General features: G+C 30.1%; 1 protein-coding gene across 1 annotated transcript in view; it reads left to right on the top strand.

Annotated features, from left to right (window-relative positions):
- The window catches only part of LOC111636334, a 37,052-nt gene that overhangs the window by 3,481 nt on the left and 8,046 nt on the right, over positions 1–25,525 (top strand). Inside the window, exons 2-6 of the mRNA XM_023381555.1 lie at positions 6,458–6,632; positions 11,384–11,619; positions 17,396–17,568; positions 22,965–23,099; positions 23,162–23,320. Coding sequence (XP_023237323.1) covers positions 6,458–6,632; positions 11,384–11,619; positions 17,396–17,568; positions 22,965–23,099; positions 23,162–23,320 — 878 coding nt within the window. The remainder of the gene's footprint in view (positions 1–6,457; positions 6,633–11,383; positions 11,620–17,395; positions 17,569–22,964; positions 23,100–23,161; positions 23,321–25,525) is intronic.

Below are 25,525 nucleotides of genomic sequence, written 5' to 3'. Positions count from 1 at the left end.
ATGGTAGAATGTAAGACCTTGAACTCGTTCGAAAGAAGTGGCCAGTTATTGAATCAACATTAAAATATCGTATAGTAAAATATTGTCAACCGTGGTTAGTATCTGTGTGTCATTGTGGGCGTTAAGATTATCTCTAACTGTAGGGCGTTCAAGGATGATAATATATGACATCCTCAAGGAGATAATGTTTTGAATGCGGATATACTGACTATAGGTATTAAATATAGGCGAGAGAGTAAAGGTGATAAAGGAAGGGATTGTGCAAAGCTTTCTCCTCATTATGTGTGTAAAAAAAATACGAAGTTTCAGGTATGTGGGACTCGATAATAATATCACGAGCCGAAAGCGAAAATGGCTGTCTTATAACTCATCGTTATATTTATATAAGCATTAAATAATTAAAGTGTTTGAATTTTTTAAACATAATTTTTAAATAAATATAAAAGTAGATTATTATTATAGATTAAATTCGAAAATTGCAAAGATAATCTCCTTCAAATTTTTGGCATCTATACATCAGATAAATTCGTGGATGATACAGAGAGGCGGGTGGACTAGGTTGTTAACTGGGTGTACACCCAAGTATAGGGGCGGTAGGGACTTTTTTACGTCCCCTTCCCCGGGGAAGAAAGGTGACAGGACGTCCACACCCCTCATGCGTCCGTGTCTAATCGGTAAAGTGTGGGAACTTGACACGCTCAAAGAACTGTATACTTTAGACTGTGACAGGTCTTGTTTGGGTGGTGTAGTCTAGATAACACATTTAAAAATGCGGGCATATTTATGTTTTTGTTCGAGTTATTAAATTATTTATATAAGTTGATGCTGTATCAGATATCAACTTGGAAAAATTGAAAATATCCACCCTTGTACGAAATAGATATTACTGCGGATCATTACACATTTTACGCTGGACGTTATCAGTTTATCAACTATACAAAGCCGGATATCAATTTAGTAACTAATATCAGTTTAGCAATTGCTTTTAACAATTTACTTGCTAATTTTTTATTATTTAAAAAAAAGGAGAAATTAAGGTATTTATTTGTGGAAAGAATGTTGCATTAATATTTTAATTATATCCAAAGATACGAAAGATGAATGTGTTTATTAAACAGAAATATCTGATCCGTAACTATCGTTTCACCGTTCTCAAATTTAGCTATACCCCTTATAACCATGGCCTCCTTTCTATTCTTAACATTTTGTATCACTTCGTTCCAATGACCTTTGGTCCCTGTCGTACAAACTAATGAGTTCCAAACGATGCTTAATGTTAATTGATGAAGTTTTTTTATATGCCTTCTAGACTTTGCGCTCGACTGTCAACTATTATAATTAATTTTGTTTATTATTAAAGGACATCTTAAAACTTTTCTTTATAATATTACTTTAACTGCGTTCAAATTTACGCTGAAAATATATGAACTAGTTATTAATTATGTGAAAAAATAAGAATTTAATAAATTTCAATTTGAAAATTTAAAAATAATTTTTTACTTCTACTGTAAATTATGCAATCGTTAAATAAATTTTGAACTAAGAAACTAAATAGTGATTTAATTTATTATTTTATCATAATTAATAATTTCTCTTTATAATTACAAAAGACATCTGTAGATAGGGTGAGGTTTATCTAAGAAAAGTAATTTTTATTTTAATTATTCTTTCATAAAGTTCAAGGTTATCAGAGTTTCGAATTACAAATTCAATGACCTTTGCAAAATTTTTTTTGCACTTTATATTTGCAGTAAAAGAATTTTTCTTGTTTACAAACAGTGGTTTATAGATGCCGATAGAGTATATCTTATTCAGTGCATATAAATAATTAAGTATAAAAACTCTGTGATGGCTGACTCAGAATGATATCTTTGGGAATGGAAATCTGGAAGGAATAACGATAGGTATTTTGTCACCTCTCACACATGACTCATCGGTATATTTGTATGAAGAAATTTTTAGCTTCCCTCCTCACTCTCTCTCTTTAATGCTAATTTTTTTTTAACCCACCCAATATATTTTTGTCAACAGCTTTTACGAACACGTTTAGTTAACAATTTCCATTTGTTAATTGTTGTTTTATCATTTATTCTTCCTTAATTCTGTTCTATCACGTGCTGATATGTATCTTCATTAAGAGTAGCCTATTAAAAACTAGAAGAGAAATTCTACCGCCTTCTTATTCAATGTCGACCACATACTTTCGACTGGCTTCCCTACAAAATGATTGGAATTCTGCCTACTTGATAAAGGAGTTATATTTCGGTACGTGATCTTGTCCCATATACGGCTACTAAATTATAAATCGAATGTCATCAACCTCCGACTAGTCCAATTACCGACACGTGATTCTACTAAAGTGCACCTCTCGTCACTTCCCTCTCGTAATAAAATTAATCGAAACGTGAAAGGATGTGAAGCATTTTATACAAGATAATTAAAAAAATTCGATAGTGTAGTAAATAACTATCAGAATATCTATTCCGCTCATATTTGTAATATGTAATATTCTATAGATCGATCATCATTTCGCTGTATGGTTACCTTCAGACAAATAATAGATTCTTTTTAATAAGTAGATAGCATCTATCTGTCATCTTATTGTATGTGGACTGTATACTTAAATCATTTATAGCGAAGCAAATATATTTTACGGGAAGAAACTAAGCTATTATTTAATTCCAATTGGCTGTCACGGGTCACTCATTCATTCTTTACGTCTTAATCCTATAATAAGAGATGGGCGTAGTGTATAATTATTGCCTAGGGTATTCGTTTAATATCACACATAAAAGATATCACTTATGACGGATCAAAGGTAAGATAATATGTCTTTACAAAAAACATCATTTGCACAATAATTAAGACATTGCAAGTTACAGGTAAAAGATTTTCTTTTGCAAAAAGGAAAGGGAGGATTGATTAAATAAATTTACAAAACAAAAGAGTTCGTATTCCAAAAATTATTTTAATTTTTACGATGCTATATATATATATAATACATTGATATAAGATACTACTGGCTATAGAGTTGAATGACATCTATTTTGCAGTATTCTAAAGTATTGCGGGGAAGCCCTCTTCAATTTACGAATTAATGACATTTATCTTGGAATAGACGCAAGTATACAATTTTTTAAAAAGTTTTTCTTAATTTGTGCCAGAAAGAAAGGCACCACAAAAAAAGCCGAAGTTAATATCCGAGGAAAAGCTAACAAAAAGATACAAATGAACATTTGAAAGAAGAAACCGTCTATTGTGCATCTGGGTCACGGGCGTGATTTTTGTTTCCGAAGGGAGAGGTGACCTAAATACCGAACTTCTCTTTATCCAGAATTTCTGTATTCATCCTGTATAAACGTGAGTTTTAAAGAAACATTTAAATTCTGTCAATAGGAAGTAATTGGTTTGACAATGAATAGCCTATGGTGTTTGAAACCAACGGGGGTAATCTGAAACATCGGAGAACGGACATCGTGGGGTGCTTAAAGGAGGTGCAAATCTTTAATAGCAGATTATAAAAAGACGGGATGGGGCTCCTAGAAGTTAAGAAAAAGATTGGAAAACTAATGTCGGTCTCAGCAGGGGAGAGGAGGTTGGTTGACACGACATATAAAATGTGCTAGGTTTTGTGGACAGATCGTAAAAGTTCTAAGATTATATTGACGTTTAGTTTTGAAAATGAAGGGTTCTCTTTTACTCTGGCTAAAAATTCGTATAATATTTCTTTTAATTTAATACCAGAAATCGATCAACGGCAACCTTTAAACTCGAAATCACTCTATATTCGAGCCTAAATATTTTTCACCTTAAAAAAAAAATATGGATTAATTTTCTGTAATACGAGTATATTAATATTACCCTGCTGTGTAGGAGTCGATTCGTTTGCAGATGGCGATGTGGGTGTCGGGATTTGTATAGAGACTTTTCATACTCACCCACTCACAAATTCAAACAATTCGGGTCATGTTTTGTCTATATTTTGATGTCCAATAGTAACTTACATGTCCCAAGGGTATAGTTTACACTGAATCATAAACAACAGTTTACTAATCCTTAAAAAAAATACGAAAAGACAGAAGCAAAGCGGTAGTTTAGATGTTTTCAATTTACCATGATTATTATAAATCTTCAAGGGAGTTAAACTTGTTTTACCAGTGGTTGACATTTCCTTTAACCCGGAGATCATATAAATAGACTAGTACGCGAAGAATGCACGAGATCTTAAAATTTATAAAATGATTATAGTTTCGACTATTTCATGTTTCATATAAAATTTTATGATTTAATATCGAATAATTTAAATTATCTTAAACCATATAAAAGCTATCATCACCAACAGTCATAAATAAAAATGTATTTTTTTTTAAATTAGTAGAGACGAGGGTGTGCCCTTTATCAACAGACACACCTTCGAATATGTAATATTGTTATGAGTCAAGTAACCGTTATGTATTATTCATAAAAAAATGTCTATCAATATAGACAAAGCATTTTTAACAAAATAATTTCTTATAGAGTCAATGTTTGGTGTGAAATTGAATTTTTCTAAAGATACAAGATACCATTAATTCCTACTAATATTGTGCAATCCTGAAATTACCGAGGGAGAGCTTTCGGCCATATCATAAAATTAAATTGTAAAGAACGTAGAGAGAATCTTTTAAAATTCTTACAACAGGTATCTACTTTGATATACAGGATGTGCTTTAGATAAAAAGGAACACGTGGTATTCTCGTGTTTAACTCTCATTAATTCTTGTCTATGTGAAGAAGCTTTTCTCGAGATTTTTATGTCCAACGTTAAAAGCGGCATTTTAGAGACACACGACCGAAAGCCACGAGATATAAAAACCTATTCAGAAAATGATTTGGCTCGAGTTTTTTCCTATCAACATTTTTTAAAAAGCTGATACAGTCCTTTCCATTACAGCGATCGTGACCTGAGTGTAGCAAGGAAACTGTTTCCATTAACAACGATGGATTACACAAGAACATATCACGATTTTAAACGCTGTCTCACACCCGATATCAATTCTCTTCGCAAGAATATCATTGCTCAAAGAGGAAAATCTTGATTAATACACCGAATCAGCCGCCAAAAGATTTTCTATGTAGAAAATCCTAATATTTTACGGACATTCGTACGAAATTTATACAGAATTACCAGTTATAAAAATTATAAAAATAAATTACCGAACACAAAAAAGAATAATTATTTGTGATTAAATATCGTAAAAATTAAAGAATTATTATACAACATTATTCATTTTTTCTGGTGTATTTTATAAATAACGATAATATAACTTATAAAATTAATATTGGGGTTGCATATAGATCATTATTCACGTAACGAAGTTAAATCTCGAATGACTGGTTCCGATCGTAAATTAATCAGGTTGCTTGGGTGCAGGATACTACTTTTAAATTCTACGTTTATATTCTGTTGGGAGTTTTTATTCACTATAATATATGATCCGTAGTTTATTTCTGAAGATTTCGTATGATTTATCGGCTACATATCCTCTCTAAGGACTTTTTAAGTGGATCTTGGTAAAGTTATAAATACTAATAAACACTCGAGCTATCTTTATGGTTAATAATGACGAAGTCGTCATCTTTTTTGCGTAGTTTTAACTGTGTTTTTTTCTTAGGAAGCTATTTCACCCACGCTGATGTAAATCGTACACTTTTTATGTTGATATTAAGGACCGAAAGCTGAAAAAACTTACAAGACTGTAATCTGTCAACTCGTTTTTTTTCTTTACTTTTTTAGTATCGAGATTACTCAAATATTCGCGAGTTATTCTTTTTATTTTTACTTAATATTCTTGTTTTTAACACGAAGTTTCAATTAGCGTTTAACATATTAAAATAGTATAATCTCCACGTGGTTTACGTCAATGCAAATATTTAGTTAAAATTAAATTGATCGTAGATTTTTGCACTTAACTTTCATCCACTTTTTTCGTGCAATAAATTATACAACGTACAGTACAGTACTTTCGAACGATCGTATTACGCTCTTTATTTTTATTTACGTTATCGAACAATTTGTAAAAAGTTAAAGTATAAAGGACTTTCACCTTAACAACAAAGAAACCGATCGTCCGTTTAGTAAGACAGAAGAGTCAAGGTCAAATCCTAAATTAGGCAGTACGCGCTAATTGACCAAAAGTCGTGATTTCTATCCTCCTGATCCTATCTATATTCAGGAAGTGGTCAATGGTCTCTTTACACTTTTCTTAATCACGACTTCCTAAATATTTTCAAATATTTCCTAAATATTTCCGGGATAGAAAATTCCTGTATAAATCACGCAGAAAATTAACGTAATTCGCATGAAGCTTGCTAATAATTAACGTAGTTTTGACGCTAAAACTTGTTTTTAAATGAAAATTTACCGAATAATTCATTGTTTATGGACAAAAATGAACTCTAAATGTATATTTTACAGACAGATACGTGGTCATCTACAGTGGCATCTGGCCCCAATCGATGGTCCACGACTCATTCGTTAGGAGGTTCTACGAGAACAATGTATGGAAGTCATGAAGGGGTGCAGCTCTCTCGAAAAAAGTATGGCCCCACCAATCCTCCAATGGCTCGTTCCGGATATATTATCAGTCAAGGTAAGGTTGGTTATAGGTCCTGGTTGTACCTCTCCAAATACTGATTTTAATCAGAAAAGGAGAGGATACATGTTAACCTCATTATATCGACCCAAGGGAGTGATCGACGAGAAGACAGACAGACCACCAGCAGTGTGTTAGTTTATCCCTTCATAAATTTCTTTCGTTGATGGAAAGGGTACATTCAATCGAAAACTTGAAAGGGTATTAATAAAAAGAATGGGATGTTTCTCAGTATACACGCTACTTTTAACAACAAAAAAAATTCTGTTTAAATTATAAGATTATATTTATAATAATAATAATAATAAAAATATTGATTTTCTTACCATCGATAGATAACATAATTTCTATTGCAATAAAAGTTTAACAAGAAAAGAAAACAGAATTGTTTAAAAAACTTTACAATTCTACGTTTAATTTAAAGATGCCAATTGTTCAGCAAATATCTAAAATAGTTATCAAGCCAAGGTCATAGAGGTTAAGGGTCAGGACGATTCCTCCCTGTAATCCGAGAAGTGGGGGAGATGCCTGTGAATCATCACCTGTGTTTGTAACAGACAGGTGGTGTAGTTATTAGAACTGTAATTTAGAAATGCCAAGGGTGAAACGCAGTCACACTCGTGATGTCGAGGTGGGTCCTCAATTCTGGGGATGCTTTGGCTGTTTTTTGTGTGTGTGTGTGTTTTTTTCCCTCTTTAGTAATGCTTAGAATGCATTTTAAAAATAGTTCCATTAACATGAAGGTTGAGAGAGTTAACTTATGTGAAAGAAAACATAATTCGGTCTTTTATATTCATAAAATGTATTTATTATTATTATTTTCATGTAAATATGTTTAAATTTAATTTAAAAATCATTTAAATAATTTTATACGTAAAGCAAAAATATTTTTACGCGTGTGCTCATCGTGAATAATTTTTGAGTAATGTTTGTATTCAGTTTATTTCAAGTTTAGCAGAATTGAAAGTAAATCGGACATATGAAACGATGATATCGAATATTTATGTCATAAACAGTGTTTTTACAATGGAAATAAATGCGAAATGTTAACGAGGCATGGACAAGTAACAAAATTTAAAAAAATACTCGAAAAATCTAACAAAAGAACATTACATTCCTCTTCTAAGGTAAACGCATTGAAATGTAAACAATGATAAATTTACTTAACAATCGTTATCTAAAGGAAATAAATTTCGAAGTAAAAGAGTTTCTTAAAACTAATTCAAACAAAGTTGGAAAAACAGTCAGCGGGAAATCTGTGATAAGAGAAATGGAACTACTTTAGATAACATCATACTAGGATGTAATAGAGGATAAACAGCCACTAATTTACTTTGATACCTTTATTTTACACTATAAACACATTTTCGTTATTAGGGGCGATATATCAACTTATCACTACTTAACAACAGTTTACAAAATTCATGTAATAATAAATCAATACAAATTATTTTGTTTAAATAATCACTAGAATATATAATGTTGTTTTTCCTTGTTGTTTTTAAATATTTTTCACCACCCTAATTCCTTCAACTACGAAGTACAGTACTGTAATCCTAATGCCGAAGATTTACGACAGCAACACTACCTCTCCAGTCAAAGTCGATATTTGACACCTCGACTGTCAGGTTGTGCTGACACAGAAAAGTCTGTTTGGTCCCCGGACTATCGTTACTAGTCGTACGTCAAGGGTCTTTAATCGTACATCAACGTTTGTGCAACACTCGGAACAACCTAAAGATTCGAAAAATATTTGCAGCAGTTAAGAAATTGTTTAGATTTTTTTACTTGACAGGTTTTTCATCGAAAAATAAAGTGAACAAACTATTCGTCAACGTAAATTTGCTGTTAGCAATGGCTTTGCACTCTTCGATTGATTTAAAATGTTAATATTTATTCGGTTCTAAATTTGGTCGAAACTATCTGCAGTTTGGGAAAGATCACTAACGATTGGTTTAACTTTTTTTTTTAAACTTCGGAATTTTTAGGGGGAAAAAAGGTAATTTCGAGGTTCACCGGCCACATTTTTTGCCAGTAAGATAACGTGAGAAGACAATGGATGCTGATGATTATTTTTTTAACATAATTTCATCCAATGCAAGACCCACCTATAATTATGGGTGCGACTAAAAAACTCTACCTAAATTTTACTTTTTAATCTGAATTTGCACATTTAATAATTGAAATTTCAAATTTAAAAAATAATCTCCAAGTTTCTACTTTTTAATTTTTCAAAACAGATCATCTTTTCTAAAAAAATAAATATACAATAAACATTGACCAGAAACTTTTGCATGGTAAAAAGTAATACCGGGAAGTACTGTACAGTACATGGAACGTATTGCTGATGTTTTGAGTATAATCCAATCCAACTTTTATTGCCGTTAAAATTTAATTCATCCATCATATCTTTCCCCTATTTGTGATGATTGACGGCTGTTTCTACCCACAACTTTTACTGCAGGAGAACTAAGGACTGGGTGGTCTACTTTTCTTAATCTTCTTCCTCGGTGGTCGTCAGTTTATCGAGAACTCGGGGAAAAGTTCCTAGCAATTAGACTAAGTGTCCCTTAAGGTGTCCCTGCTGCACAGACTTCTGTCATTGATCTTGATTACCGGACCATCTGTTCTTTTCCTTCCAGACCCTGCATTGCTTATCTTTTGACCCAGTTACGTCATCGCTTCAAAATTCCAAAATATTTTTACTTATCTAAACCCTTGGTATTTTAGTACCGCGCGATATCTCGTTTCGTCCACATTTAATGCTAGCTTTACGAGCCTTTTAAACTCGCGAATAGTACATTCTACACTATTGTAAGACCAAAACAGATAAAGATAAGAAGGGGATTATAACAGACGATAGCTATCTGACTAGATCCATTGTTTCTTATGAATGAAAATTTTTTTTATCTCTCTGTAACAAGGTGACGATGCCTGTGGTTAAATATCTAAAATTATGTAACCGTCCTCATAATCGCATACTTTAACCTTATGTAATATCCATTTTATTATACGCTTTCGAATTATTTAAGCAAATTTATTCCGAAACAAGTTTCTGCACACGCTCTCGGAATATCATATAGAGGAGACTGCATAAATTTTAGGTCTACATCTTCAAAGAATCGATTGCGCTTTTCATTGAATTGTTAATTAAGATCTGATACATTTCCGAAATACTTTCAAAACAATTAAGAAATTATTTAGTTCATCTGGAGAATTATTTTAAGAAATAACTCTCAGCCAAATGATTCTTTTTGTGATTTAAGATACGTTAGTTTGCTCCCTGAGCCGTGGCTTAACTTCTCATCAATTTCTCTAGTAAAACCTCGGTTATGTTTCTGTACATGGCTTCGGGGTCGATAATTCTTTCATGCTGAGGTATAATTAGACGTTCCATGAGTGGAAGACCTAGTTTTTCGGAAGTCGGAGTGACCCATCAAAGTAAGACAATATATTCCTTAACGTCGCGACCTTTCGCCTTCCGCTCACAACCTTCCAAAGTAGAAAAGGCGTGGCGTTTCTTTAGTGATGACAACTATAAATTGAAGTAAGAAACCTTCCGAATACTCCTCATAGAAATGGATTTTTCTTCCTTTAAGCGATTTGTTTACTCTGCTGTAAAGATTTCTGCAGGTGTTGCCAAACTAAACATACCTTCACGGATAAAACAGATTAGCATTCTAAAAATTAAGAGAAGAATCCAATAGAATTAACACAATTTTGATTTTACAAAGCAACTCTTATCTGGAAACTGTCCAGGCCAATTTGGTTATCTGTAGTTTCTATCTTGATAAGTTTGACATTCTTGATTCTGCAAGTGACGTCCGGCTGTTCAACCCGTTCGGGTGTAACTAGACTTTTTTATAGCTTTTTTAAATTATAATTTTATTTTAAAAAATAATAATATAAATTTATATTAAATATATAAATTTTCCAGCATTTTAATTTGATAAAGTAACAAAAATTTATTCTTGAAACTACGTAGGCTCATAACGGTATATTAAAAAATGAGAGGATAGAAAAGTATTAATAACTGTCCTTAGGCGTGGGATGATAAATATGAGAAAAAACAGGGTCAAGTGATTTAGTTTTTTGCCTTCTTCTGTTTCTACCGTCACAGCCGATGAGCGCAACGATGACGTCATTAGCCTCCGAATGAGAATCCCGTTCTTTTAGGGCATCTAGCGGATGTCAATTATTGGCGAATGTTAGGTTAATTAATATGTCAAAATTATTACTTTCGAAAATTCTTGCCAATCAACGAAACTATTAAGTCGTTAAATACGTCAAATTATTATCGTGTCGGTTTGATTGCTATTCTCACTTATAACACGGATAAGGGTTAAACATTTCGTATAAAAATACATATATATGAAACTTTTCTTATTTTATTAAAGCGTTTATTCACTTCACTTTTATAGGTGTTGATTGCTAGTAGGCCTACTTTTTAAAGAATAATTTGTATTTATAATACAAATAAAAATGATTCTCATTAAAAAATCTACAAATTATTTATATAACATTAGTTTTAAATATATAGCAATTGTTTTTTTAATGAATACTTACTTTAAAATTGTACAAATTAAAAATTTTACAGACTTAATCTAATTTAAATAGGGATTCTTCTATTAAAGTAAATCAAACTTTGCGTAGTTTTGATTCGTTAGATCTTATTCTGATTCAACAAAATGAACATAATTTCTATTTATGACCTGGAAATTCTCATAAATTCTAAAATTTAATTTCAGAATTGGAAGATATTCGATTAGCTAATGAACATTTTTTGAAAATGAGAGCGTCGGGAAGATGTAAAATTCCCAGAGAAAGAGTCGTTAGAGTAAAGGATTATTATCCGGATCCTTCGAAGGAATATCTTCCGAGATGCACTCTGTTGCACAGATGTGGGGACGAAAGTGGTTGCTGCGATAACGATGCTTTCGAATGTGTAGCGCATTCCGTCCAAGAAGTAACTCTATCTTTTTATGTAAGTCCTTCTACAAATAATTAATAAAATCCTTTATTAAATTGCCTTTAATAACAGCTTTTAAAGAAATTACGGCGAAACTAGAGCCATTAAGATGCACTAAAGTTAATGATGTCTTTGTTTACGAATGCCGTGTTTATTAATTGGATACTAATTAATCTTGAATTGAATTAGCCTTGATATATTTAGATTAATAAATTTCTATTTAAATTATCAACACGTGCGTGTGTTAAGACGATGCATATAATTATTTACTCCGTTTTATTAAGCTAATTACAGTTTATAAAACTTTACAGTTTAATAGGATCTTTGAGATCTAATGTAAATAGTTTCTTTGATCCCACTATAATTTAACGTTTAAATGAATATAAATTAATAAACTAAATTAACAATAATGGAAAGCTTTTTCACGGTTGTTTTCATTCGATTAAAAGAAGAAAACAAACAAAAAATAGATTAATCATAAAATATTTCATTATTAATAATAGAAAAGATTAGAGGAATACGTCTTTAAAATTCATACTTAAATTTATTTCTTTTGTCAACTAAGGACTGACAGAAGGGCATTTGAAGTAACAAAAGCAATTCGTTGGCACAATGGCAGATTCCGAAGAAGAAAACTCATTGGAAGTTGTAACCATTCAGTTTGAGATTCACCTATGAACTCAATTCTCAGCACGTTTTCATATTTACGCCCCAGAGCCGGTGGTAGGTTCTTGTGAATCACTATAGAAAGATTAATGAAAGAAAATCAGAGAGAGGAAACTAGGAGGACAGTCTTCCAACTGACTCCCGCCACGCGCCTCCCGCAGATCCCCGAGTGGCCCGTGTGGCCTTCTTTCTTCACGTTCTTAGTATGGACATCAATCAATATCCTCTCCCGAACAGATAACGTAAGAACTAGCGGAATCGAGAGAGAGAAGGTACCCCAAATAAATGACGGGGCGTATTTAGCCTCCAGCTTCCACTGGGTGCTGGTTGGGGGAAAGGGTCAGAAGTTGTAACTCACCCGCTTTAAGGGAAGCTTATTACAAACACAATGAATGGAAAATCTGAGAAAAATATGTCGTAGGCTTCATTCCTATATTGTAGTATATATTACAGTACAGAGAATTTAATTCAAAGCTCGTAATATACGTCAAACCTTATAAGGATTATAATTACCTTCGTTCTAGTAAATATTCAAAATAATTCTAGAGAAACTTGATCTAGAATTATTTTTATAAGTATTTTGCTGAATTTTAAACAATCAAATAATTAAATTGATATAATGATAGTCATAATGTAGTTCTATATTGCTAATTGAATATTATATTTAAAAAAAATTGTATACGTAAAATTATTTTTTATAAATCTACTTAAAAGGATTTTTTATAACTACAAAAAAATTAATAAAATGTAATTATAAATTACATTTACTGTACACTTTTCAAAAGAATTTTTAAAAATTACAGACAACCATATCATATAAAGAAAGGTCAATCTCCAAATAGAAGTGGTCTTTCAGGACGAATAATCTGAGTTTTTTCGACATAAAAATGATTTCGAAATGAAATTTGAAGTCTATTCATGCTAATTAGCATTGCTGGCATCTCAGTAGCAAAACAAATAAACCGACTTCTCGTATATTTCAAAGTAAAAATTTCTTATGAAACACGTTATTGTGAATTCTACTTTGAAGTTTTTAATTATAACTTTATAGTAATGTGTTCATTTTAAAACCGTCAAAAGTTACTCGATATACAAATGCATCGTTTAATGTAAAAGTTATCATTTCCGGAAGTACTCTACGGCTTTTCAAGGACCTTCCAGCTGGTTACTGTTATTCAAATATGAATGAAAATAATAATGGCATTAATTAATTTATTTTCCGATCATATTATATAATAAAAAGTCAAGTCGATATGTCGTAACAGTATAAATATATAGCAAAAAATAAATAAAATATTTAATAGAACTTTACGTAAAAAAGTAAAAGGAAAATGGGAGAAGAAACTAAATCTTCCTTCGTAGTTATTCTAAGTCCCACTTTGACCCAATCGACACGTGTTCTACACGTGTATAATAACTCGGTGGGTGTTTGCAGTTTACGATCAAATATCTCACCTTAACTGCGGGAATAAGAATCTAAAGATTTTAATGGTTGTTTATACACACTCAAACTTTTAGCCTGTAATATTTAAATGGATTATATCCGAAGCGGATACGACCTATACATGTTTTCTAATCTACTTTTAATGAGAAACAGCAATATAAAATTCTACTTCTACACTCGCATCGGGATTCTGTAACGCTTTCTATTTATTTATGAAGTAATAGGCTCTTTCCTTATCTAAATTTACGTGCCTTTGATTAAATAAATTTCTTTGTCGTAATAACCGCGATGTTGTTCATTTCCTCTTTACATTAATATTTGCAAAGAATTTTCTGTTCTCGCATTGTCTCTCGGTAGGAGGTGGTTATACTTCGCAGGTGGAAATCGTTAGCATTAAATGACCTTTTGTGTCAAATGCGGTTATTAACAAGACGAGAGATGAATGTAGAAAACAAAACTTCTCTTTAGATTTGTTCGTATGAGAAAATACCAAACATAATGGGCAGGTGTTATAAATGACTCGATTTATTTGTAGCGCCTTGACATAGTTAGACCCTTTAAAGGTCAGTGATTTACAGTGACTGAAGGCTCAAAAACTTTTTAGAGTTTCTACAAAATTATTTACGAAAATTTCAATTTATTTTTTTTAAATTTCTTTGAAAAATAAAGTTCATTATTTCTAGACAAAATAAAAATTTCAAGAATTCTTCCAATAAAATTAAAAATAAAATAGAATTTAGTGTCTTACATAATTATCAAAGGCTTACACATAAATATTTCTTTATTTAAATTTATTATTATAAATTATGAAATTATTACATTAAATCCATTCTTTTCTAAATTTATGAAAGAATAATTTCTATTTTTTTTCAGTTTGACCTTTTAGACAGCCATTATTGTAAGGTTGTATCGAATAGGCGCCATGTCTGGCCTATTTGACCTACGATATGGCTTTTTTAGCATCGAGTATTATTCATTGAAAGTGGATCTCGTAGCAATGTAACACGATACTAAATTTGTAAGTCGGAGTGATTCTATTTTTACACGTCATTCTCTAATGATTTAGCACGTGTTAGACCCAAAAGTTAATATTAATATCAAGAGATTCATAATTCTGTCTAATTTTATTTTATATTAATAGTTTGAACGAAAGCAATTGACCTTTTAGAAGATTATTATTTCTAATTATTTTATTTATCATCGAAGGCGATGACAAAAAAAATAACGAAGAATAAATATAATTGATGATCGTATTAAGTAGCTCTTAATCGAGGTCTTTCACTAGATGTAATTTTTAATATTCTGCAAACCAGCTTGACAGTGTTATAAATTAAATACTGATCTGTGTAAGCTCTTCTCGATCATGGTTATCACTTTGTATTTATTTATTCACTATTTAGATTATTTACAACAAATAAAAGCAAAGAAATAACTGAAAAAAACAAATTATTCATTTCTTCTTGGGTTTAAAATTACTTCTGAATGACAAAAAACGCTCCTGATTTATGATTTAGTTTCAATAATATGGCGTGGGCTGAGTTTTTGTTTTTTGGTTTTTTTTTCCAGAAAAAGTTTCTGGTTTCGCCTGTTTTGGTTTTTTAATATTAACTTTTATGGTTACGGAATGGCGATAAACATTATATAACGCCATAAAACAAAGATTTTAAAAAAATATATTAAAATGCGATAAATTTTCTGTTCTGTTCTAATGTAACCAGGTTAACGGGATCATCTTGTTAGGATATTTATGGGTGGAGTCCGGAAAAGTAAATTGCTACCATTTATCACCTGGGAATTCATGGTTTTGGACAACCGAGAAATTGTTTGCAAACATTTTACAGCAGGTTGTGATACTGGATCTCTATCATTAGCTTATTATTTTATTTATAACAAAATTAGGAAAATTTATTTTCACTTGTTAATGAATAAAATCCCAGCTAACTGGAACCTAAGTGAATTGAAATATTTATCATCCGTAAAGTGATATTTTGTACTGAAAATCATTAGTTAATTATATCTGGATCTCATGTTAACATTAATAAAATAGAATAGTTGAAAAGTTATTGATAAAAATAGCAAATGTTTTAGAAGTATAGAGAGAACTTATTTTTTCCTTCCTTGTATCTTTTGTAAAAATAAATAAATTGTGCATTTATTATATAATATTGGCATTAATTAATTTATTTTCCGATCATATTATATAATAAAAAGTCAAGTCGATATGTCGTAACAGTATAAATATATAGCAAAAAATAAATAAAATATTTAATAGAACTTTACGTAAAAAAGTAAAAGGAAAATGGGAGAAGAAACTAAATCTTCCTTCGTAGTTATTCTAAGTCCCACTTTGACCCAATCGACACGTGTTCTACACGTGTATAATAACTCGGTGGGTGTTTGCAGTTTACGATCAAATATCTCACCTTAACTGCGGGAATAAGAATCTAAAGATTTTAATGGTTGTTTATACACACTCAAACTTTTAGCCTGTAATATTTAAATGGATTATATCCGAAGCGGATACGACCTATACATGTTTTCTAATCTACTTTTAATGAGAAACAGCAATATAAAATTCTACTTCTACACTCGCATCGGGATTCTGTAACGCTTTCTATTTATTTATGAAGTAATAGGCTCTTTCCTTATCTAAATTTACGTGCCTTTGATTAAATAAATTTCTTTGTCGTAATAACCGCGATGTTGTTCATTTCCTCTTTACATTAATATTTGCAAAGAATTTTCTGTTCTCGCATTGTCTCTCGGTAGGAGGTGGTTATACTTCGCAGGTGGAAATCGTTAGCATTAAATGACCTTTTGTGTCAAATGCGGTTATTAACAAGACGAGAGATGAATGTAGAAAACAAAACTTCTCTTTAGATTTGTTCGTATGAGAAAATACCAAACATAATGGGCAGGTGTTATAAATGACTCGATTTATTTGTAACGCCTTGACATAGTTAGACCCTTTAAAGGTCAGTGATTTACAGTGACTGAAGGCTCAAAAACTTTTTAGAGTTTCTACAAAATTATTTACGAAAATTTCAATTTNGAGATGCACTCTGTTGCACAGATGTGGGGACGAAAGTGGTTGCTGCGATAACGATGCTTTTGAATGTGTAGCGCATTCCGTCCAAGAAGTAACTCTATCTTTTTATGTAAGTCCTTCTACAAATAATTAATAAAATCCTTTATTAAATTGCCTTTAATAATTTTAATATCAATTCTTAAATAATATTTATATTGTAAATTATTAATATAAATACTTATAATGAAATTTTACAGTTTATTTATCAAGACTTAATTTAATATTAAGATATTTGTAATTTCTATGAATAAAACTTGTTCTTATTATAGCATTCAGACAATCTGTTATCATTTAGTTTTTACAGAAATGACAATTTTCATCCCTATTAACAACAGCGTTTGATCATTTGAATCGTTAAAACAGATCAAACAAGAGATTTTCTAAGGATCTCCACTGATCTTATTACAAAACATATAAAACATAAGTTTTATATGTTTTGGCACGAACTCTGGAATGAGAGCAATGAATAACTTGTCTAGTCACTTTAAAAAGAATCAGACGGAAAGTTATCAAAACATTCCAAAATGTTTTTCTCTTAATTCGAATATTTTCTCGATTTTAATTAGTTCGGTTATTTCTTTTTCTTTGCGTAGACTATTCATTTGGGACGACATAACAAAAATGTGGGCCTCAGCAACTCCGTTGAAAAACTACTCTTCATTAACCATACGGAATGTGAATGTCAACCAATCAATGATGTACCCAGAATCCAGGAATCGCCTCACGTTTCTAATAAAGAAGAAGATCGCCCTGTTGGTTACACCAGGTGAGTCTAAATCAGTAAAATTATTTATCTATAATTTACTCTTTCAATAACTTCTAGATATAAGCTTGCATTATTCATAAATAACATTTATGATTAATTAAATTGAACCTGAAATGAATTATGAGTTATGGTTTAAAAATGTTATATATCTTTATTATTTATTGATTAAGATAAAATTAAAATGTTTAAATATAAAATATATTAAATCTACCAAAATTTATTACGCTCTCATTTTAGAGGAAAATGCGCTCAATTTTAATTAATTGAAGAGATTCAGCGAATGTTTATGTAACATATTCACATACTGTTTGGCCTAATTAATCAAAAAATAAAAATAATTTTGTTCCTGGTACCAAGAAACTGCTCTGTATGCGATTTCCCTTTAATATTACTTATCTTTTTATATGTAAATTTATATCGCGTGTTTTTATAATTTCAATGAATCCTTATTTTTTTGAGCCCGCAGGTGTACAGTTTAATCGCATTATGCACATCTTGTCTTCGATACACGATTTTTCCCCGAAGGGAGGGCGGAGAATAGAAGTTAATAATTAAAGAAAAATGGAGTAATTAATTCATCTTCGGTGACATTGCTGATCAGTTATTAATTGTTATACTGCAAATGGCGATAGAAAAGGGTAGGGAAGTTACGTGATTAACATCATTCGTGACAGGTTGTCAGTTTAGATATTGCAGAGAAACATTTCCTATTCAGATATCATTGCTCGAAATTCGAGAAATTAGAAAATACTGTTATCAACATATTTATTCTTTTTTATTCTTCATTTATAAATTAAAGATTGCAATGCGTTTTTTTTTTTTTTTTTTTTTTTTTTTTTTTTTTTTTTTTTTTTTTTTTTTTTTTTTTTTTTTTTTTNTTCCTTTTTTTTTTTTTTTTTTTTTTTTCTTTAGAAAAAGTATAGGCTACCCGTCATTCAATGGAATGATAATCTCGAAAGAAAGCCATCTTACTGGGTCGAGGCTGGTTATCTCAATCGATGAATGTATTTTTTGGAAACTAAATAACTGGAAAACTCAGGTTTCATTTCTTCTCCACCCAAAATTTTACGTCTCGGATATGCCGGTATCTGCAAGGGGACGTTTTTCACATCTGGATGATTTTTCGTTTTAGTAGCTGTGGGGGTTTGATGAGTTTCGGTAGGTGGTCCTGTCGAACATAAGCAATATTTGCCAAGACACAGTAGATCCTCCATATTTATATAAACTTTGACAAAATAGAATAATAAACATCTCTGTTTCGGTAAGGCGTTTTCAACACAGTACTAAAACCGTTATATTTTTATTATATATATAATAAAATACATCATTATACGAGCGTATATAGATAGAAAAATGACTCATTATTAGTCGATTTGCAAAACAGTTAATACATAATTGTCTATTTTTTTAATGAGGAGACAGTAGTAACTTTATATAACTGAAGTTCAAAGCAATAAATCAGATTTGTTTCTAAGCTATGAAATCAAAGGGTTCAGTTCGTGACCCTTTAGAAAATCCAATACCATGTAGACCTCATAAAGATACTCTTATCTCTCTATACTTCCTGAGTCGCCACGTTGCTTCTCGTTTATAAACCTTAGACAATTATGTAATATAAATAATATTAAAGAATATAAGTTTATCTTTTAAAATAACGCATAACGCATGTTTATATATTTATATTTGTATTTATACGAGCTATTCGAACAATGAAAGGTTAAAAATTTAATCTCGGTAATACGTATAAATAAACAAGAAACTGGTTTATGTTATTTAAAAAAACTGTTGAATTCAGACTATCGTTAAATAACATCAAGTTTTTCTTTTTCCTTCAACAGTAGAGAATAGAAAAAAAAATGAATTAAAAAACTGAAATTAGATATCTTTATTCAATATTTAATCATTTCGCACATCATTCCTTAGCTGATATTTGATTAAATTTTATTAGTATAATACTTATTTATCCTGTAATAATTATTTAAACTGTTTCAATTTAATGACGTAGTTTAGATTCGATAATGTTTTTCAGTCTATACACAAGTCATTTGACAAGCTCAATGCGATAAAATACAGTTCGTTTTCTGTATCGTGTAATCTGCAATAACTTTAGTGGAACTGATAAGAGATAGTCCCTACATATATTTCTGATATATTAAAACACAGCTGACAACATCGGAGATAGTCTAGCATTTCCTTAATTGCAATAGGCCTGTTAATATTACTTGTCACGTACTCTGGGATCCACGCCCCGTTTTTCTGTAGGTCATCAGACGGAGAGGGAAGATGTAACTCTATCGCACCGGTGGTGACATCGACCAGAAAAAATTATCCCGAATGTTTTTCCAACCTCCCACTAGTATCCTATGCGCCCCTTAGTTTTCGGGGCTGGGAGAGAAACAGCGTGTCACCTGACACTTCTAACCCTCAGTGAGTTTTCTAAGCTCGATGCTTGTCATAGTTTGCTAGCCAGTCACATTATTTACCTGCCAGTTGATACTCAGCACGTGCTTATACATAGATATCTTTACTTCTCGTGTTTTGTATTTCTCACAGAGAGACAAACAGAGAGAAAAAAAGATATCTCACTTATGGGAGCCAGAAGATATTATAGTCGTGTCCGGACGTAATATAATGCCTTACCACAATGCAGAATTACATAAAGCATGACAGCTATGTGTTTATGTACACAAGTGAGAGACAAAATATTATATTCTCGAGTAGTCTTTATAAATTATTTTAAAAAATTCTGTAGAAATAATATTAAATACATTTTTATAATCACGGAAAATGACCTGGAAAATATTTATTTACGGCAAATAAATTTAAGAAAAAAGAATATTTGAATAAAAATTAAATAATTATTTTTAAAATATTCCACTTTAAATTTCTGCTATATATTTTGTGATAAAATATTTCCAACATTAATATGAAGGCCAAAAATCAGATTTTAAATATAATTCAAACAGTAATTTATGTAAATTACAACTTTGAATGAAATATGTTTAGAAAAATTCGACTGTTTCGTAAAAATAAGCAAGGACAAATTTAAATTGCCGGAAAGTAACATACAGAATCAATATTTCAAAATTTAAATTTATTCTAAAACAAAAAATAAGCAGAAAAGAAAAATTGCCTTCCTATTATTACTGACATAAATAGAAACATTACACATACGTTATAAATAAATATTAATTTATCTATTAATAAAATGAAATTATTAAAAGTCTTTCTTGTTTATAAAAGACAGTTTTTAAATGTCATACACATTAATTTTTAAAGGTGCATTCATTTTGTCCAAATAGTGTATGTCTATTTGACGTCATTCTTCTAGTTTTCTTGTGAGAAAAGTAATAATGACATCGATTTGACTTAAAAGTATGCACTATTTAGACAAAAGGAATAATTCAAACATTTTAAATCTAGATGTCGTAAATTTCGGCATGATAAAATATATATTTTCTATTATATTTTAAAATTAACTTTATTATGGTTTTAACATAAAAATATAAAACTTTTATAGTAGTTACCACAAATATTACTCTAAAATTTATATAAAAAAAGCATGAACAATTGTGGTCACATCAGTTTATAAAGATGATGAACTCTATTCTTCGTTTGAAGAAATTAAGGAAGCAATTATCAAAATTTAACAAGAAATTGACAAAAGACTTCTGGAGTAATTAATTATCAGTATAAAGGGGCCGTCCATTAGTTATGAGTATGGTTTAAGAAAGGAGGGGGAAGGTCGCTTAAAGTAAGATACATCACTGTAAACGATAGGGAAGTGAGGGTCGAAGCGTTGTTTACGTGGAATTTTTTGGTGGCATTGATGGCATTAAAATGTTCTCTTATAGGCCTTCTTACAAACCATGTGGATAAACTACCAGTTAGAAAATATTTGCAGAACTTTTAAAGTTGTTTCTTTGATGTCAGGGAGTCCACGAGCTATTGTACTGTACAGTGCATCTTATTAAAGGAAAGTACTGTACTGTACTGTACATCAATACTGTATACTGTACACAACATAACAGGGAAGGCGTCAAAAAGTGGCTCAGAAACTATACACATTTACAAATTGGAAATACATTAACTCTATATATTTTTAAAATTTACCACTAATATTTAACTCAGATAATTTATTTCATTTTATTAAATAGTAAAAACTCTAAAAAGTTTCAATTGAATCTACGATAATAACGACTATAACTTTTTATATTTCTTTAATCACAAATGAATTTTATACACATACATTATTCAATTATATTGTGAAACTTTCACCTATAAGTTCATTAAAACAAAAATATAAATAATACTATATTGTTTCTCACTGTATATACAAAGATCAAACTGAAATACTATCTATAAATTACTATGTATTAACAGTTAAAAATGTATATGCAAGTTATAATATTTTGATAAGTTGAATTCAGCAATTAAAATGATTATTTGATTGCATATTTAAATTTACCGAACAGTTAAAAATAGTTTAATAAACACTGAAAAATAAATTAATAAATGCATTAAAACATCAAATATTTTAAAATATAGACAGTATTTAAATATACTATGTGTAATATATTTTGCAATTTGTATACTCTTTGTATATTATATATATTTAATTCTTTTAAAATATACAGTTTGTTATATTATACATTTCTTATACAATCTATTGTATGAGAAATACATGCGGATTACAATTTAATAATCCAAGCTATTTATATTAAAATGTATTTTATTAATATTAAATGCGAGATAAAATATAAATCATTTAAGATAATGATATTGCACATTTTTCCTCAAAAGATTGTAATATTTGATACTAAAATGTTGTTTATTTAACAAGTTTAATGCATATGAAATTTAAACGTGTGTTTATTTTAAACAAACACTGTGACAGGATATATGCTGATATCAACTTCTTAAGTACGATTTTCCCCGCAATTAATATAAATTTTCGACGATAATAATGATGTTTTAAGTTTAATGTATTTAATTTGCATCTTTTATTTTTCTTGTATTTTCATTCTATCTTGTATTTAGGAAACTATTAGATATACATCGATAAATTATGTCTAAATAGGATATGCATTTCGAGCTTTTGATTTTATTTATTTATTGTGAATGAAAAAGGCGGGAATATGGTTTAGATTTTTTAAAAATTGATTGAAATAAAAATATTAATATTTTTAAGGAAAAAATTTTTATAGTTTTACTTGGAAAACTCCCAAAAATTATATTTAATAATATTTCCAATATAAAGGTTATCTTGTTAGAAAATTTTGCGACTTTGCCAATGACAACTCAGTGATTCAAAATAAAACAAGCTTCACTGTGAATACTTTTATAAACTTAAACCCGTTGCTCGGATTTATAATTTAAAATTGTAAATATTTCAGGTGCAGAGATTGCCCATTTCCGTACGCAAGAAGAAATTACACAGATGGAAGATGCACTTGCGATTGCTTCGATCGCCATAAACCTTGTTTGAAGGTTAAAAGAGGAAGAGAGGCGTTATCCGAAGTAGAAAGAAGGTACTTAAAATAATATATTAATTATGATTTTTAAATTTTAAAATAATTATGTGACCTTCCAGATGCGTCGAAATTCATCATTGCCATAGACCCGAATGCGAATACGGCGATTTCGACGTAAATACAGGAAAATGTCCTAAAAGACCGGACGATTTTCATCGTCCTTCACACAAACGGCACAATCCAAATTATCCTAGCAGATGGACTCATATCGAAAGAGATTAAAAATTAAGATTGAAATACGCAAACAGATAACCTAGTCCAACATTCTAGAGGACATCTCGACTTTCGCCTTGTCCTCGTCAAATACGAATGTTAGATATTATTATCTGACATATACTGCCAGCATTGCTCAGGACTGTGTAAATACAGTAGTTGGGTTGATAATCCAATAGAGCAAATTAGTTTTTCAACAGAATTATTATTAGCAGACATATCTGCCTGAGAAACGGAGAATGATATATTTTCGCTCTTTCTCGTACCAAAAATATCAAAAAAAATAAAAAAAAACAAAAAAAACTTGGCTGTTACGCGTGAAGAATTGCAGAAAATGCAAAATAATTGAAAGTTTTTAAACGTATTACAAGGAATTTCCGTCCTTTCTATTATATTATTTTTTTCCGCATGTCAAAGCCGAGTGCAAAAATCGATGACGTGCCTCAAAGTTTGAGGTGTATAAAATATTTTTCAAGCGATTTGCATATATGCAAAACGATATATTAACAAGAAAAGAGTCGTATTAATAAAGTTTTAAGAATGATCATTTATATATAATTTACAACAATATTTTTTAAATGTCGAGAAGCTTCAAAGTAGAAGTTCTGCACATTTGTGAAGATGCTTTCTGCAGCCTAATCACACCATTATTATTAAACGCCACAAAATTAATGATCTGATACCGTGTAAATGTAACTATCTCTTGCGTGTTTAACGTTCAAATGTGAAAACGTCCAATTTAGAAACAGAATGAAGTTGTGCATTTTGTATATTGTTGATAATTAGTTAAGCCTCGTTAAACATTAATTAAGAATTTGTAATAAAATTTTTATTTTATGTTCTATTAAAATATTTATTTATTTATAATGTATGTAAATTTAACACCGACATTTTTCATTTCCATATTTCGATATTATATACAGTATACGTTGTGATATTATTTATATTGAATAAGAACATCTGAAATCTTCTTTATAAGTCAATTATAAACTTGAAAAAAATAATTAAGGAAGAAAGATCTTACACGATTGCATTGAAAACGTGAAAAAACTAGAAATAGAGCAATAAAAGTTATTTTTATTGCTATCTGTGCCAATAAAAATAACTTTTGATTCCAGCTTCAGGAAGTAACTTGTGTTCTCTCAATTATTAACACTTAATTTCGATTTAACTTCATATTTAATTTTTTATAGACATAATTTGATAGTAATAAACATTTCCACTTAGATTTACACATTTCTAAACTAAAAAATAAAAACAAAATTAGAAACTTTACTACAAAAATTCATAAAATCTCATTGTAAAAAAATCCTGTCTAATCAAAATTTTTATACCTTAGAATTACAAATATTTTCATTTTTAAAGATACAATTAAATAAATACAGTGATTTTTTCCATTAAATTCTTATTAACATTTACTGTAGAATTGTTATACAGGATGGGGCATATATTCGGTTTGTCCTGACGGGAAAACAATGTAATTTTTGAACAGTTTGTTAGAAACGATTTGTGTTTGAGAATTTGAAAGGGGGACAGTTAGTGCACACTGTACAAGTAAGCAAACAATAAACATAGAATTTGGTTCCAGATTTATAACTCTGGTCGCACCGGAAAAGGCTGGAGGCGATCCCGTTTAACCCCGATTTAAACCCTCTATACTTGGCAATATCGGACAACTAAAGATAAAATTTCTCTCCAATGGCAACTTTCAGATTCTTTAGAAGTGCATCAGAGATGTAATGAAAGAAATTTCGGCAGAGATCAGACGACGTATTATTGACCAATTTTATGAATGCCTACAGAATTTATTTTTGTCTGACGGCAAACATTTTGAATATTGTATTTCATAGTCCGTTTACTACTAAATTAATTGCATTTATACTTTTTGAAAAATTTAATTTTTCTTCCAAGACATAATGTACAGTACATACCCACCCTGTAAATTTTAAATCTAATTTTTATACAAATTATTATATTAATACGTAAAAAGAAATTTTTAACTAAATATAATATTTGTTAAACATTTCTTAGATACTATAGTACATTCTATTAGTGTATAACACATATTAAGCGAGAAAGCTATAAATAATGTATAGAATTTAAGTGTATTAAACACAGCCTATCCATTCTAATAAATTTATAACTAGCAGACCCCGCCACGAGTTGTTGTGGCTTAAAATGTATCTATTATAAATGTATAAAACTTCCCC

The sequence above is a fragment of the Centruroides sculpturatus genome, unplaced genomic scaffold (assembly GCF_000671375.1).
Source record: "Centruroides sculpturatus isolate CEXI.00-Female unplaced genomic scaffold, Cexi_2.0 scaffold841, whole genome shotgun sequence".
Lineage (NCBI taxonomy): Eukaryota > Metazoa > Arthropoda > Arachnida > Scorpiones > Buthidae > Centruroides > Centruroides sculpturatus.
The sequence above is the reverse complement of the archived record's forward strand: the minus strand, read 5'-3'. Positions and strand labels throughout refer to the sequence as shown.